This window comes from Vigna angularis, chromosome 3, assembly GCF_016808095.1.
Source record: "Vigna angularis cultivar LongXiaoDou No.4 chromosome 3, ASM1680809v1, whole genome shotgun sequence".
Taxonomy (NCBI): Eukaryota; Viridiplantae; Streptophyta; class Magnoliopsida; order Fabales; family Fabaceae; genus Vigna; species Vigna angularis.
This window is the reverse complement of record NC_068972.1, coordinates 39,656,069-39,669,798: the sequence shown is the minus strand read 5'-3', so window position 1 is coordinate 39,669,798 and position 13,730 is coordinate 39,656,069. Positions and strand designations below refer to the sequence as shown.

The 13,730-nt window shown below is 36.4% G+C and overlaps 1 protein-coding gene across 1 annotated transcript; it reads right to left on the bottom strand.

Annotated features, from left to right (window-relative positions):
• Nucleotides 1-6,197: 6,197 nt before the first annotated feature.
• LOC108326077 (uncharacterized) lies at nucleotides 6,198-13,289 on the bottom strand. The gene is made up of 8 exons (XM_017559339.2): nucleotides 12,932-13,289; nucleotides 11,704-12,072; nucleotides 11,369-11,628; nucleotides 10,493-10,634; nucleotides 9,986-10,357; nucleotides 9,760-9,891; nucleotides 8,865-8,993; nucleotides 6,198-8,761 (listed from the first exon to the last, which is right to left on the bottom strand). The coding sequence occupies exons 1-8, from the start codon at nucleotides 13,022-13,024 to the stop codon at nucleotides 6,533-6,535; spliced, it is 3,726 nt and encodes a 1,241-aa protein (XP_017414828.1). The 5' UTR covers nucleotides 13,025-13,289; the 3' UTR covers nucleotides 6,198-6,532.
• Nucleotides 13,290-13,730: the final 441 nt, after the last annotated feature.

Genomic DNA, 13,730 nt, shown 5'->3' with positions numbered 1-13,730 from the left:
CGTAGTTATTATTTTACTTATAGAATTCGGCTTAATAGATAAGTTTTTATTCTGCTTCTAGTTATTATTATTTGGCATTTATGTGGCTATTAAAAGTCATCAATACTGAATAAAAATCAGACTCAATTTTACGAAAAATATTAGAGTGTGTGTGACGTGAGAATTTTAACAAAGTGGTATCAGAGCTTTATGCTTTGAGTACCGAGAGAGAAAAAAGAAAGAAAGAGAGGGGAGAGTCAAACACCGTGAGAAAAATAGTGAGTGCTTGAGTTTTTTGTGAGAGAGGTGACAAAGGTTGTCAATGGTATGGGTGTGTCACAAATGACGAGAAAAATCAATTATGATAACTGGTGCCTATAGATGAAGATGTTATTGAGATCCCAAGACATTTTAGATATGGTGGAAGACGGGTACGTTGAACCTCATAAGGACAAACATTAGACAATGACACAAATAACCGCGTTGAAGAAAACATGTGCAAGATATAAGTCAACATAGTCTTTTCTCTACATTGCAGTAGATGAGTTGGGATTCGAAAAAATAGCGAATGCCGCATCAACAAAGGAAGCCTGGGAGATATTGGAGGTTGCATATAAAAGTGACAATCGCATCAGACAGGTCCGAATACAAACTCTCAGAGGAGAGTTTGAACAATTAAAGATGGGGTCCAAAGAGCATATAACTGAGTACATAACTCGGGTGGAGAAGGTGGTCAACCAACTCAAATGAGAAAAAATGCCACCTAGCCAGGTTGTGGGAAAAATATTGAGACCAATCATAAAAGATTTTTGAAAGGTGCGCCATTGAAAAATCGAAGGACTTGTCAGTTCTCACAGTAGATGAACTTGTTGGGTCATTAGAAACCCACGAACAAAGGAGAAGAAGTTGAGATTATCAGATTGAACCTCTAGATCAAGCACTACAGGCACAATTTGACTCAAATGAAACTCGGATTACTCAGAGCCAAGGTCCTAGCGGTAGAGGACGAGGAGGCTGAGGATGAGGTGGACGTGGTCAAGGTAATTTTGAGAATGATAGTGAAGAGCAAATCGATCAGCATAATTGACGTGACCGAGAACAAGGGAGAGGTCGAGGAAACCGGTCAAGAGTGGAGTGTTTTAAGTGTGGAAAGTACGATCACTACGCAAACGAGTGCAGATCGAGGAAGTGCTACAACTGTGGTAAGGCTGGCCACATTACAAAGTATTGCAAGGCTGAGACAAAGGGGGAGACTAATCTCCTTATTGAAGATGCAGAAGAAGAGTGAGGAATCTTGTTGATAGCAAAGAACTCAGATGCAAAGGGTGTGGACATGGAGAGCTTGGTCCCAACAATGGATGAAGTGATCTCGGTAAATGACGCGATAAATATGGAGAAGGCAAACCTGAAGAAGAAACTCAGACAAAAAGAAGAGATTCAGCGGATAGGGAAACTTCTAGATGAGGATAATGAGATTATGATAAACAGAGGGTTGAACTTGAGGAGCTGAAGAAGACAATAATTGATAAGGAGGAAGAAGCCTCTAGTGTTCTTGAACCAGATAAAAATAGGGAAGAAGAAGATGAAGAAGAGATGAGAATTTTGTTGTCATCAAGGATCTTAGAGTCGAAGGTGGAGAACTCAGATGTTGGGTCGTGTTTGAGATTAGAGGCTGATGAGATTTCTACCAACTCGGTATGGTATCTAGATATTGTGGCAAGTAATCATATGTGTGGAAACGAGAAATTTTTTTATAAACTCACCAAGGTGGAGGCCAAATTTGTATATTTTGATAATGACTCCAAGGTGGCCGTGAAAAGGACGTGGAATAATCTGGCATATGCAAAAGGATGGAAGAGTTGAAGAGATTATGGATGTTTATTATGTTCCCGAGTTGAAGAACAATATTTTAAGCATAGTTCAGATAATTGAAAAAGGTAATTCAGTTTTTATGAAGGACCAGGTATTGTATTTAAAGGATAAGCATGGTCGTTTAGCAACCCAGGTAAAAGCGAAGAAGAACCAGTTGTATGAACTAGAGCTGAAGATCTTACACAAAAGGTGCTTGAAGCAATGTATGACTATCAAGAATTCGGATAACTCCAACTTGAATTTGATTGAAAGAAGCAAGTCCGGTGCAGAGTGATGCACATGAAAAATCGAATAAAGGAAGACAAATTTTAAGTTTATGGGATAATTTTATTAAATAAACTTAAATTATGAAATGAGATTATTTGTAATTTTGAGAGAACTTTAATGTTGTGTCGTTTTGGTTAAGTAGATAGTTATATTTTTTATTGATATATTTGGCCAGCTATGATATTTGTTAGGTGCAGTTATTATTCTACTTATAGAATCCGTTTGAATAGATAATTTTTTATTCTACTAGTTATTATTATTTGGCATTTATGTAGCTATTAAAAGCCATCAATAGATAATTTTTTATTCTACTAGTTATTATTATTTGGCATTTATGTGGCTATTAAAAGCCATCAATACTGAACAAGAATTAGACTCAATTTTACGGAAAACATTAGAGTATGTGTGTGATGTGAGAATTTTAATAGTATATACATTATCATGAGAGACTGCGTTGGAAGGTTTCACATCAATTAGAGATAATATCAATGTAAAATATATAAATAAGTATAAACTTTACTGTGACAAAGGGGAGTGAGTTAAGCATAAAATCTACTATATACAAACCTTACACTAACCAACACTTTTAATTTTGATGAAGAAAAATGATATTAAAATATGAGATGTAGTGTTTTGTTAGTTCAGTTTGTAGTAACTCGAGTTTAGAAAGATTTATCAACAAATACATGAACACTTTATAATTAGATTATATAGTCTTGAAATTGTTGTGATAATGAATTTTATCGATATTAGAATTTATGTTAAATCCGTAATATGATTTTCTTTATTATATGAAAGCGTCACTTTTATTTTATAGTTGAAATAGTTTAATTTTGAAATATATATATATATATATATATATATATATATATATATATATATATATATATATATAAATTTTAAATTCTATTATATATTAGAAGCTTTTTAATCAATAATAAATTTAATTTATTTTATTTTATTTTATTTCTACTGTGTATATACATATACATATAAGTATATACTATTATTAATTAAAATTATCTTATGAACTATAAAATCATAGAGACAATAACTAAATATAAAGTTAGGTTTATGAAAAGAAAATGTGTAACATCCCAAAAATACAGTAATAAACCATATAATAGAATTAATTACATTTAATAATATATCAATTCAGTCTTACACTAAACAACGAATGCTTACGGCTGAACGACATTATATAAGGTTCCCAACTAAACTACACCAGATAAGAGAAAACATGATCGCACGGTTTACAAAAAAACAAATACCGAACGGTCAAATAACAAGAAAGGAAAGGAAGTGACCGAACGGTCACCTCGTGCTAAACTACTAACTACCAACCGAACATCCTACGATTCAGCCTTTACTTCAACTTCTACGAGGTTCGAATCCTCCAAATTTTCTTCTTCCAGCGCCTCTTCCAGTAGCGCGTTTCCATCTGCTCACATCCACACGGACGTACAACAAGACAACACAAGGAAAACACAGGGTAAGCTTATGTAATTCAATTCAAATAATAACCTACGTTTATCAAATTCAAACACATCAAGTACATTTCAACATACGATACAAACAAGGCCTACTACTAGACTGACTGTCCGGACTGTATGAATTCTGTGTAGCTACGACGTTCGTGCACCCGGGTGATGTAGTAACTGGAATTCTCATGAGCTGCCACCCGAGGTTAGTCCGTTCCGCCCAAAGTAACCCTAAGGACTAGGACCTCCTGCCGTTCCCACACATGATCTACCCTCCTCTACGTGAGGACGAGTACTCACGGAACATCAGGATGAACCGCCAGCTAAGCATTTCCACATTCATACTTTACCAATTCCAATATTCATCCAAGAGTCGTTCCTCCCCGGAACGCTCGTTCAAATCCACAATCTTACATTCATCTCATATACTCTTCATCCTTTATAACCTTTCACTTAGGTGTCATTTTCATCATCCTTCCTAAACACATAAAATACCGAATGTTCCGCCCTCTTCATAACAAGGACGAACGATAGAAACAAGACCGATAAAATCTCTCGTTCCATAATGGAATAAGACCAAGAGAATTACTTTTAGATTTAAGAATATCTCGAGTACAATAATATACCATATATGACGAACGTTATTTACATTGTGAATCAGTTAAATGAACTGACTCTCGTGAGTTCAAACCCATACTCAAACAATAATTCAAGTACAGGGGCTCTAGGCCGGATCCAATGAACGTAGACACGTCAGAACGTTAAATAACCATATTTTAGAATCATTCATATACAGAAACTGAATGCCAGTCAATGACCGAACACGGTAAGAATATGCTACTGAAATTGGACGAACGCTATTTCATCAAGGTTGATTATACACGAAATGGGTACGAGCGCTTGGTATAAGACCGAACACTACTCAGTATGAGCGCTAGGTGTAAGACCAAGCACTAATAAACTTCTAATAAAAGGTTTGGTAAATATATTAAGTTACTATTGAAGTGGTGTTTACGAACAACAATAATATACAATTACATACATATATATATATATATATATATATATATATATATATATATATATATATATATATATATATATATATATATATATATTGGGTTTATCACATTAGACTCAGGCACAACTATGTTTGGCCGAACGCTCAAGCATAGTATTACCACACGAAGGCGCTCGTCCTACACTAGAGTTCTCTCCAAATGAAAGAATCCCGTTTCAACTAGGTTTACTAGGAAAACCGAACGGTCAATGACCGTTCAGTAACGAACGTACTTTATCATAGTGAAATCTCATTTACAGAATCCATTTACATTCCAACTCATTTTTCTTAACTTATAACTTCATAACTTCATAACTTTATAAAATTCATATCATAATCAACTTTCATACTTCATACAATCCATATCATATAAGTTTCATATATTTCATACATTATAACCTAACTCAGCCATATTTCATTTCATCTCATTAAATAAACGAACGTTCATTCCATCCAATCATATTAACCATCATGCATCAAAATCATTCAATCAACTAAACGAACGTTCAAACATTTCAACAGCATGCAAATTAAATTAAATAAGCTTCCCTTACCTCTAGTGTGAACGGACGTCCTACGGACTGCAACTCGGTTTGCAAAAACTACGATTCCTTCTACCCTCAAGGCTCAACTACTCTTCGAACCAACATCAAATAACAAACCAAAAAGGATTCAGAATTAAACTAAGGACTCATGAAACCAGAACTTGGTTTGCATGTTTACAAGAACGAACGGTTAAGGAAGAGGAAACTTACCAATTTCAGAACTCGAAAATGATCGGTTCAAAATGAAGCTTATGACGCCGGGAACACTTCTACGGTTTCTGAAATATGATCGGAGGAGTAAATGGATGAGTTTTGGTAGAGAGAATGGAAAACTTTTAGAGAGAAGTAGGAGAATTCGAAAGATCAGGATTTTGGAGAAGATGAGTGCATGCAGAGAGTGTGACGCGGTTTTCAGAAAAATCAGTTTTGTTTAAAACGAACCCGCTCGTCTGCTGACACCTGCATTCCACTATCTGATTTTCGAATCTTCGACGCTTGACACCTGGCGTCCGTGCAGAGGGTTTTGGGTGCGTTTTTAATGAGTCTGAACATAAGGTTTTGGGTTGCGTTTTCCGAGGTCTGACAAAATGAGATTTTTAGTACAATTTGATTAATAGAAGAGTGCATTATTAACATTTTCTTACAGGATCACAATTTTTTGACTCTCTTCCTTTACTAAACTATAAAAAAAATAAAATGTAAAAGAGTGTAAAGAGTAAAAAGGTGAAGATGCAGGGAACATAGGTTTTTTATTTCCATTCACACTGGATATGTTCAAGTGAAATAGCTTATACATGAAAAAAAAAGGTCGATTTTATAGCCATTTACAATGAGATATATAGTGTAGGATAATTTTTTGGGGGTTGATGAAAAATAATTTGTTGAATTTAAAAAAATTATTAAGAAAAGATAATCCGTCCAATAGATGGTTAAAAGAGGAGATGTAAAAGAAAAGGATTTAAATATGAAAGGAAAGATGATAGAGAAAGAGCATTTAACGAAAGTCGAATCAACATTGATGATGTCCACTCAAAATTCCCATTACAGCTTCCATTATGAAGCAGGTTTGGTTGAAAGGTATTTGGGGAAAGGGGAATTGTGATCTCAAGCAAGGGCGAAAAAACCCTTCAAGAAATCAGCACTCGCAATCTTTCTCTACATCAAAGAAAAGCACAAATTTGGTAACAATCGACTAATAAAACTATGGGCTAAAACAAGTTGTTGAAGGAAGCTTATTGTTTAGTGAATCACAGAGTACTCAAACCTCCATTATCACATGAAGGTAGAGACTGAATTCCTCAACAGCCACCTTGTACTTCAATTTCCTTTTAGAAAATTGAAAACCTCAAGGATTTACTTCCCGCAAACAAGTTGTACTCCTCCATCACACTCGTCTCGTTTTCATTCTGAACTTGATCTACAAAACTCTTTTTGTTGAAATCTCCTACATTGTCGCCGTCATTTGAAGATGCATTACGCAATTTATGACATGTTGAAAGGTCCGCAGGGCCACCAAAATGAAACAAGGAGAAACCAGTGTCTTGTGACTTGGCAGAATTACCATGTCCAACTTCCCCATTCAATGGTGCTTTTTGTGAATTAGCTCCGCTTAGAGAAACCCTTCCCACTGCAGATATATTAAGATGCTCTTGCAGCATGGATGTTTGCTTAGCTCTGGCAACTGGCTGATAAACTGGAACGGAAACAGGGTTAAATAAGGGTGTTGGTTGCTGTAAGCCACCATATTGCAAGCAGAATCTCGGATCTTCGTTTAAGCCATATCCAAAAGGGCTACTATATAAGTAGGGGTTTGGGTGCGGGATAGGCACCAACCCATTTGTGGGAGCAGCTGACCATGAAACTGGATTGTGATGGTAATAGCCCACTGCCGAAGGAGTCTGAAACACTGGAAATTGTATATTTTGGTTTGGCACTGGAGGGAGCATGCTTTGAGATTGAGAACACACATTAAGAGGGGAAAAACAATTATCAAAATTATGGGCGGCCATTCTAACCACAGGATTCCCCAATACATCACCTCTTGCTGCATCCAAGGATGAACCAAATGTTGACATGCTGGTCAAGCCCTCATCATTTGCATTATGAATTTTCTCCATTCCAGCTTCATGAGAACCAGACAATCCGTTGTCAATGCAGGTTGATCTTTCTCTTACTTCAGATTGTTGGCTAGCATCTTCTGAATCAGATGTTGAGGATTCTGTATTCTCCTCACGGTTTGAAGAGGTGGTATTGTTATCACCCTCACTTAGGCATGATGAACAGTTATCAGAACTAGAAGTGCTACCATGATTGGGATCAGAAGAATTATTCAAGGATGACCCACCCATCAGAGATGTTCCAGGTTCCTCAGACGTAATTTCAGTGGAACTGCAAGATCCTCCAGCTTCAGCATCAAGATCATTCTGATAGCCTTCATCCACTCCGCTTCTTTTCGAATTACAATCCACATAATCAACTTCACCTGTACCACCAATATCATCGATAGATGACCTTACCATATCAAACTGAAATACTTGACCTGTGGACCCCAATGTAACATTAGAGTCTGAATTACTACGAGCATACTTCTTGTGGGACTCCATAGGCTCCCAAACTTTCTTTGAGTGAGGCAAATCCCTACTAGAATAGTTACCTGAGATGACCCTGCTTTTGGTTCTTCCATTACTCTCGGAAATGAAGTCTACATGATTATACTTGCTACCACGGTAAAATTGCTTAGATGAATCTACTGTGGATTCAGACTTACTAACAAGTTTTGTCTCCCAACTAACCCTATTCATTCTACTATTACAACTGCATGAATGAAAATCATATCTGTCGTTCACCCAGCTGTTGGAACTATAAAACCTCTCACTACACTTATGACCAATATTTCGACCATTGGATTTTGCAGCACTTATTCTAGATTGCCTGTTCAATCCATTGATTCCTCTGGAATGCATCCCAAAATTATCTTCACAGTGTACTGGCTCTGATCTTCCACCCACCACACCATTTTCTGAAACAACTGCATTAGGGCGTCTGTCAGACCACTTTGTTGGCGGATCCAGTCGAAATTCTTTCCTATATCTAAGTCTTTGACAATAAAACTTTGATTGCTCAACGGTAGAAGTATCATTCCTGTCTTGTGCATTTGCAATATCTCCATCACAATCATCGTAAGAGTGGTGTTGCACATTTGCAATGTCTCCCTCACAGTCATCGTAAGAGTAGTCTTGTACTCTCAAATTACTACCCTCTCGAGTGAAGTCTTCATCTTGGATTTTAGGATAATCATCTCCTGTTACAATGATTGAATTACTGCCTATAATAGAATTATTTTCCTCTACATCTGCAGCAGGAGACAATTCGTCCTTTGAGAGTTCAGGAGATCCAGGAACATCAATTGATTCAGAACACTTCCTTTCTGTATCTTTCTCCTTTCCTTTAAGTCTTTCCTTTCTCCGAAGTTTTTTCTCCCTTTCTTTTGTCCTTTTCCTCTCCTTCCGTTCTTCTTCTTCACGTTTTTCCTTTTCTTCTTCTTCAAGAAGTTTCATCTGTAAGAATATCGTATGTTTACGATTTTGGAACTAAAATTCTCAAAATGTAGGAGTTCAGTTTGTTAAAGCCTGTTCCTAATAAAAGCATAATAATTAAGACCTGTTTTTGTAATGTAATGATTTCTTTGCAAGCTACATGAACTCGTTCTTCCAGCAGTTTCAAAGCAAGACAAACGAATATGCTGTGTGCATTTTGACGTGCTGTTCCTTCTCTGAAAGCCTTTTCAACCTGAAAGGATAAGCCCTGGTTAGCAATTAAACAAGATAGACAGAAACACACACATATAGCACATGTTTGACAACCAAAGTCACTGCAAATTGCGAAATAATCCAAACAACCAAAGAATATACTTTCACAGTTCCAAATAGCTTTCTCGGGTAGACTGCTAAATTTCAAGCATTGACATCACAGATTTTGAACCCATGATCCCTCCAAACCCTACCACATATCCTTTCATTGTAATTAATTAATCTAAACATTTATCCCATTAAATGGCAAGTTCATTTTCTATATTTAGAGTTGGACTACCAAATTATCTCCAAGGGAAATTTAACCAAACAATACTTATGCACAGCAAAGCAAAATCAATGGGACTTCAACGTTCACTATTCCACAACTCTCCACTTCTTCTGGGAGTTATAGAAGAAAATCACAGGAACATTAACTCGAGTAAATACTCAAATTTTCTGTCACTATATACGTTTGTTAAGCTAAAATACCAGACCATAAAATTAAGAAAAGAAAACATTGTGTGTGGAAAGCACAAGAGTCCAATAGTAAGTTAAACACACTTAACACCATCCTATTACTTTACCAATACAAACATTTCATTCATTTGTCATATTGATTTCTAATTCCCCCCCTCACTGCACCAATCATATTATTATTTGCCTTGCGACTAAAGACACCATATTATACTTAAGTAATTAATATACAGATATCACAGGCATAAGAAATCAAGACTATTAAGCAGTAACAATAAAGCAAAACATGCCTGCTCTTTAAATATAACACTGGCGGCGTCTAGAAGAAATTCTCGAGCAAGTTCAGGACTCTTTGCATGTTTTTGGGGTCGGGAACATTCTCCATCAAGCTCATTTCCATCTTCATCAACGAGATCGTCATCCTAGAGGCAAATGTTGCATAATTAACAAATGTACTTTGACACAATCCCTCATACATGATTTTAAAATGAGTTTCCCTGATGAATCTTTAATTACCTCTTCTTCTTCTGCCTCTTCGGCATGTTCAAAGAATCTTCTAATACTTTCCCCTTTAGTAATTGTAACATAGCCATCCCCAACAATAAGCCTGCAATGTACACACCTTTGACCCTTTATGGCATGAGCTTTAACAGAATGTTCAGTACAGCGTCCGTCTAGCTTCCATGCTCGGAGGGTGATGAAGCATGCACTCAAACCACCAAGATCTAGGCCACTAACTTGTACACATCCATTCATTCCAACATTTTCAAATTCCAAAATGTCAGATTTTCCTTCAGTTGTCCCCACAGCCCACTCAAAGTGATGATACAATCCCACAGTATCAGCAAATGTCTGGCGCCAATCAGCTTGAATTGAGTCATCAGATACCTGACAAGAACAAATTTATTGAGTTTTGCCCTCAAATAGCTTGAAAACTAACATTTTCAAAAGAATGTCGGTATAAACTCTCATTGAAATACCAAATATAACATAATTCACAACACATAAATATAGAAGTCACACCTCGTACTGAAAGGTAGTATCAGCAACACAAAACCAGTTAGTGCATCGAGGTTCTCTTCGCATGCGCTTCAACTCTTTTAGTTCCTTAAATTCTCGAATAACATTTCTTCTACAATCTCTGCAAAATCTCTTGCTATCGAACCTGCCAAAGGGAGTAACCTTTTAGTCAAATCTAATATATGACATGCTACACAGACAGCCCTAAAGCATGCATCATAAATAGTTTAAAATAAACTCATTCCAAGATTAAGGAAGCATTGCTAATATGTATTTTAATTAGTATGAGAGATGGGAAAGAGCTCACTCAAGAATAAAAAAAAAATTCTTTTCTAAGTCTCATAGCATGAAGAACCCATGAGGTGACAAGTTTTCTAAGGAATTATTACAATTGTCTATTGTCTATTGTCTAATCTGTCCTAATCAAGATTCAGGACAAAACCTTCAAATGGAGACAGGCTTAGACAACTCATGAAACACTGATCCAGCCACTGGCTTCCCCCTTGGTGGTGAGCTCGAGGACCAATTTGAACTAAGCTTCTAATCAAACCTAACTGAACTCCATGTCTGGGATAGTGTTTCACAATTCAACCTTTTAACATCTAGCAGATAGCAAATCCACTACAAATCAATTGCGTACCAATGGTAAGTAAGAATTTCTTCCCCAAATTTTCAGGGGAACACAATATTTGATTGTGGTGAAGATGCCACATTCAGTATATTTAAGCTCTTTCTGATGCATGTATCATATTTTCATCACTTGTATATCACTTTCAACTGTATCACTGCCTCTAATACAAGAATTTATATTATTAATCCACTTATAACAAGCTATCACTTATCTAAGTCTAACACAGAATGAGGAGTTAACAAAAACACCTGTACATTAGTCTCTCAATAAAATCCTCTTCCTTCATCCTTAGAAGAGATTGCCTTGTCTCATCTCCTAGTGCTGCCCAAAAATCCACTAGTGTATCACATGAGAGTCTGGCAGTGTGCAGGGCACAGGTTTCCCTGGTCCCATGCCCTCTGCCATAGCTCACAATTCCTTGGCTTATCCAACCACGGCCACCCCCACCACAAGCATCTGGATAAAGAAGTTCTCTTTCCCGCTCCCTAGCTCGTGCTCCATCAAATACCTAATACGGAAAAGTTAAGCTACCAAATAGGGAAAAGGACTGCATCAGAACAAAATACAAAGTAACAACACTTACAATTTGCAGTCCTTTCAGAGACTTTGAATACAAGTAGCAATCCAGAAGTGTTAGTGCACCCTCACGTGTTGTGGTCAAACCACCCCAAGGATGGACACTTGGATCTTGGATTTCATCCTGGACCACATTACAGATGGATGATCCACCGTTATTTTGATTTTTCAAACCTCCAGCTCTGCTACAAGGAAAATGAACGACTGCTCCCTCTTGTTGCAAAGATTTCCCATATGTAACAATCTGCAGAAATCCTTCAAGAAGTAACCCATTGCACCTGGAGCAGTACATGTTTTTTCGTGCATGCTCAAAAAGGGTTTGTTTGTCTATCCTCAAGAGCTCCAACCGAGCTTGTGGTGACAGCTCACACCAAAACTACATACATCACAAGAAAGCAAAAACACATCCAGATCATTACAAATTGCAATTTAATCCAAAAATAAATTAAAGAAAACAAAACTGATGACATGCACAAAACATCCTCGTATCAAATTCTCTCTTTAATTAAGGTCGTATTTGAATAAATTTCTCCATGAGAATTTCTGTCAGGAAAAAAACAACAAAGTAAAATTTAGTTCCTCTCATAAGTACAAATGAACCTGTGTAAGTCAATTCTTTCTACCTTCTCCTATGAATAATTTAAAAGAAATCATCAAAACAAGAGTATCCAGTTCTAGTGGACACTCATTGCTTCCCCCTTTGTTCCCACAATTTCAGTGATTGCGCTCGTTGATACGTCATTTCATCAGTTTAAAAAGCATCAGGAATCTCAACCATGGGCAAGCCAATGCATGTTTACAAAGTGGCACATATAGAATATTGCTCAACTCGAAACATCAAACCCAAGTAACATAACATCAATTTTAACTTCTTTTATATACCTCCACCAAGCACAGAGACGCTCACACACAGTGATGTGAATAAAGAATCAAAACAAAATTTCCACTCGTCAAACACCAACAACCAAATCAGAAAAAGCAAAACAGTTGCATCCAACAGTCATAACACATCCCAACCCCAAAAAAATAAATTAAATCACCGAATTGTTTCGCCCGCAAGATCCAATACACGGTCTAGACATTCACCATTAACAACACCACAGTCACAACTCACAACCAATACCAAAACAGTGATCCAGCACCAATTAACAAAACAAACAAAAGCCTCGGAAGCAATTAAAACGAACATTAACATCACAATAAAATAAAAATGAAACAAAAATTGGATCCAGTACCTTGAGGAGTTGATTGTAGCCAACATCGTCTCGATTCTTCGACCAGAATCCATTCGCACAGAATTGATGATTCCCGTTCGGTAACGCAGGCATTTTCCCGTTCAGACTCCACAAGATTCATCCACTAACCACGCTCTCATTCCCTTAGGATCCGACCTGGTTGATTGAATTTCGTTTATCCGCAACGGATTAACAATTCACGGATCGAGGGAGAGCGAATTGGAAGAGATTTAGAGAGAGGGGGGGTTATTATTGATGCTGATTGTGACCACGATGATGATGATGGTGATGAGATTTGGTGTTATGTGAGACCTGTGTTTGTGCTGTGTCATGTGTGTATATGTGTGTGAGATATATATATACATGTGTTATGTGAGACCTGTGTTTGTGCTGTGTCATGTGTGTATATGTGTGTGAGATATATATATACATATAATATATATATATATATACATATAATATATATATATATACATATAATATATATATATATATATATATATATATATATATATATATATATATATATATATATATATATATATTATATAAATTGTAGAGAAGGAGAGAAGAAACACACTTGGAGGAGGATGAGAATTGCAAAACGGTAATGGTAATGAAATGAATGAAAGTGTGGTGTGGTACCAATGGCACTAGGCTTCACACCTTTAAAACTTAACCAGGCCTCTTTTCTTTGCTTTCTTCATTCACTTCTCATACAAATGCTACCAAATCTCAATTAATACTAATTATAATATAATTACTTTTATAATTTTTTAATTTTTTTTCTAATCTTTGA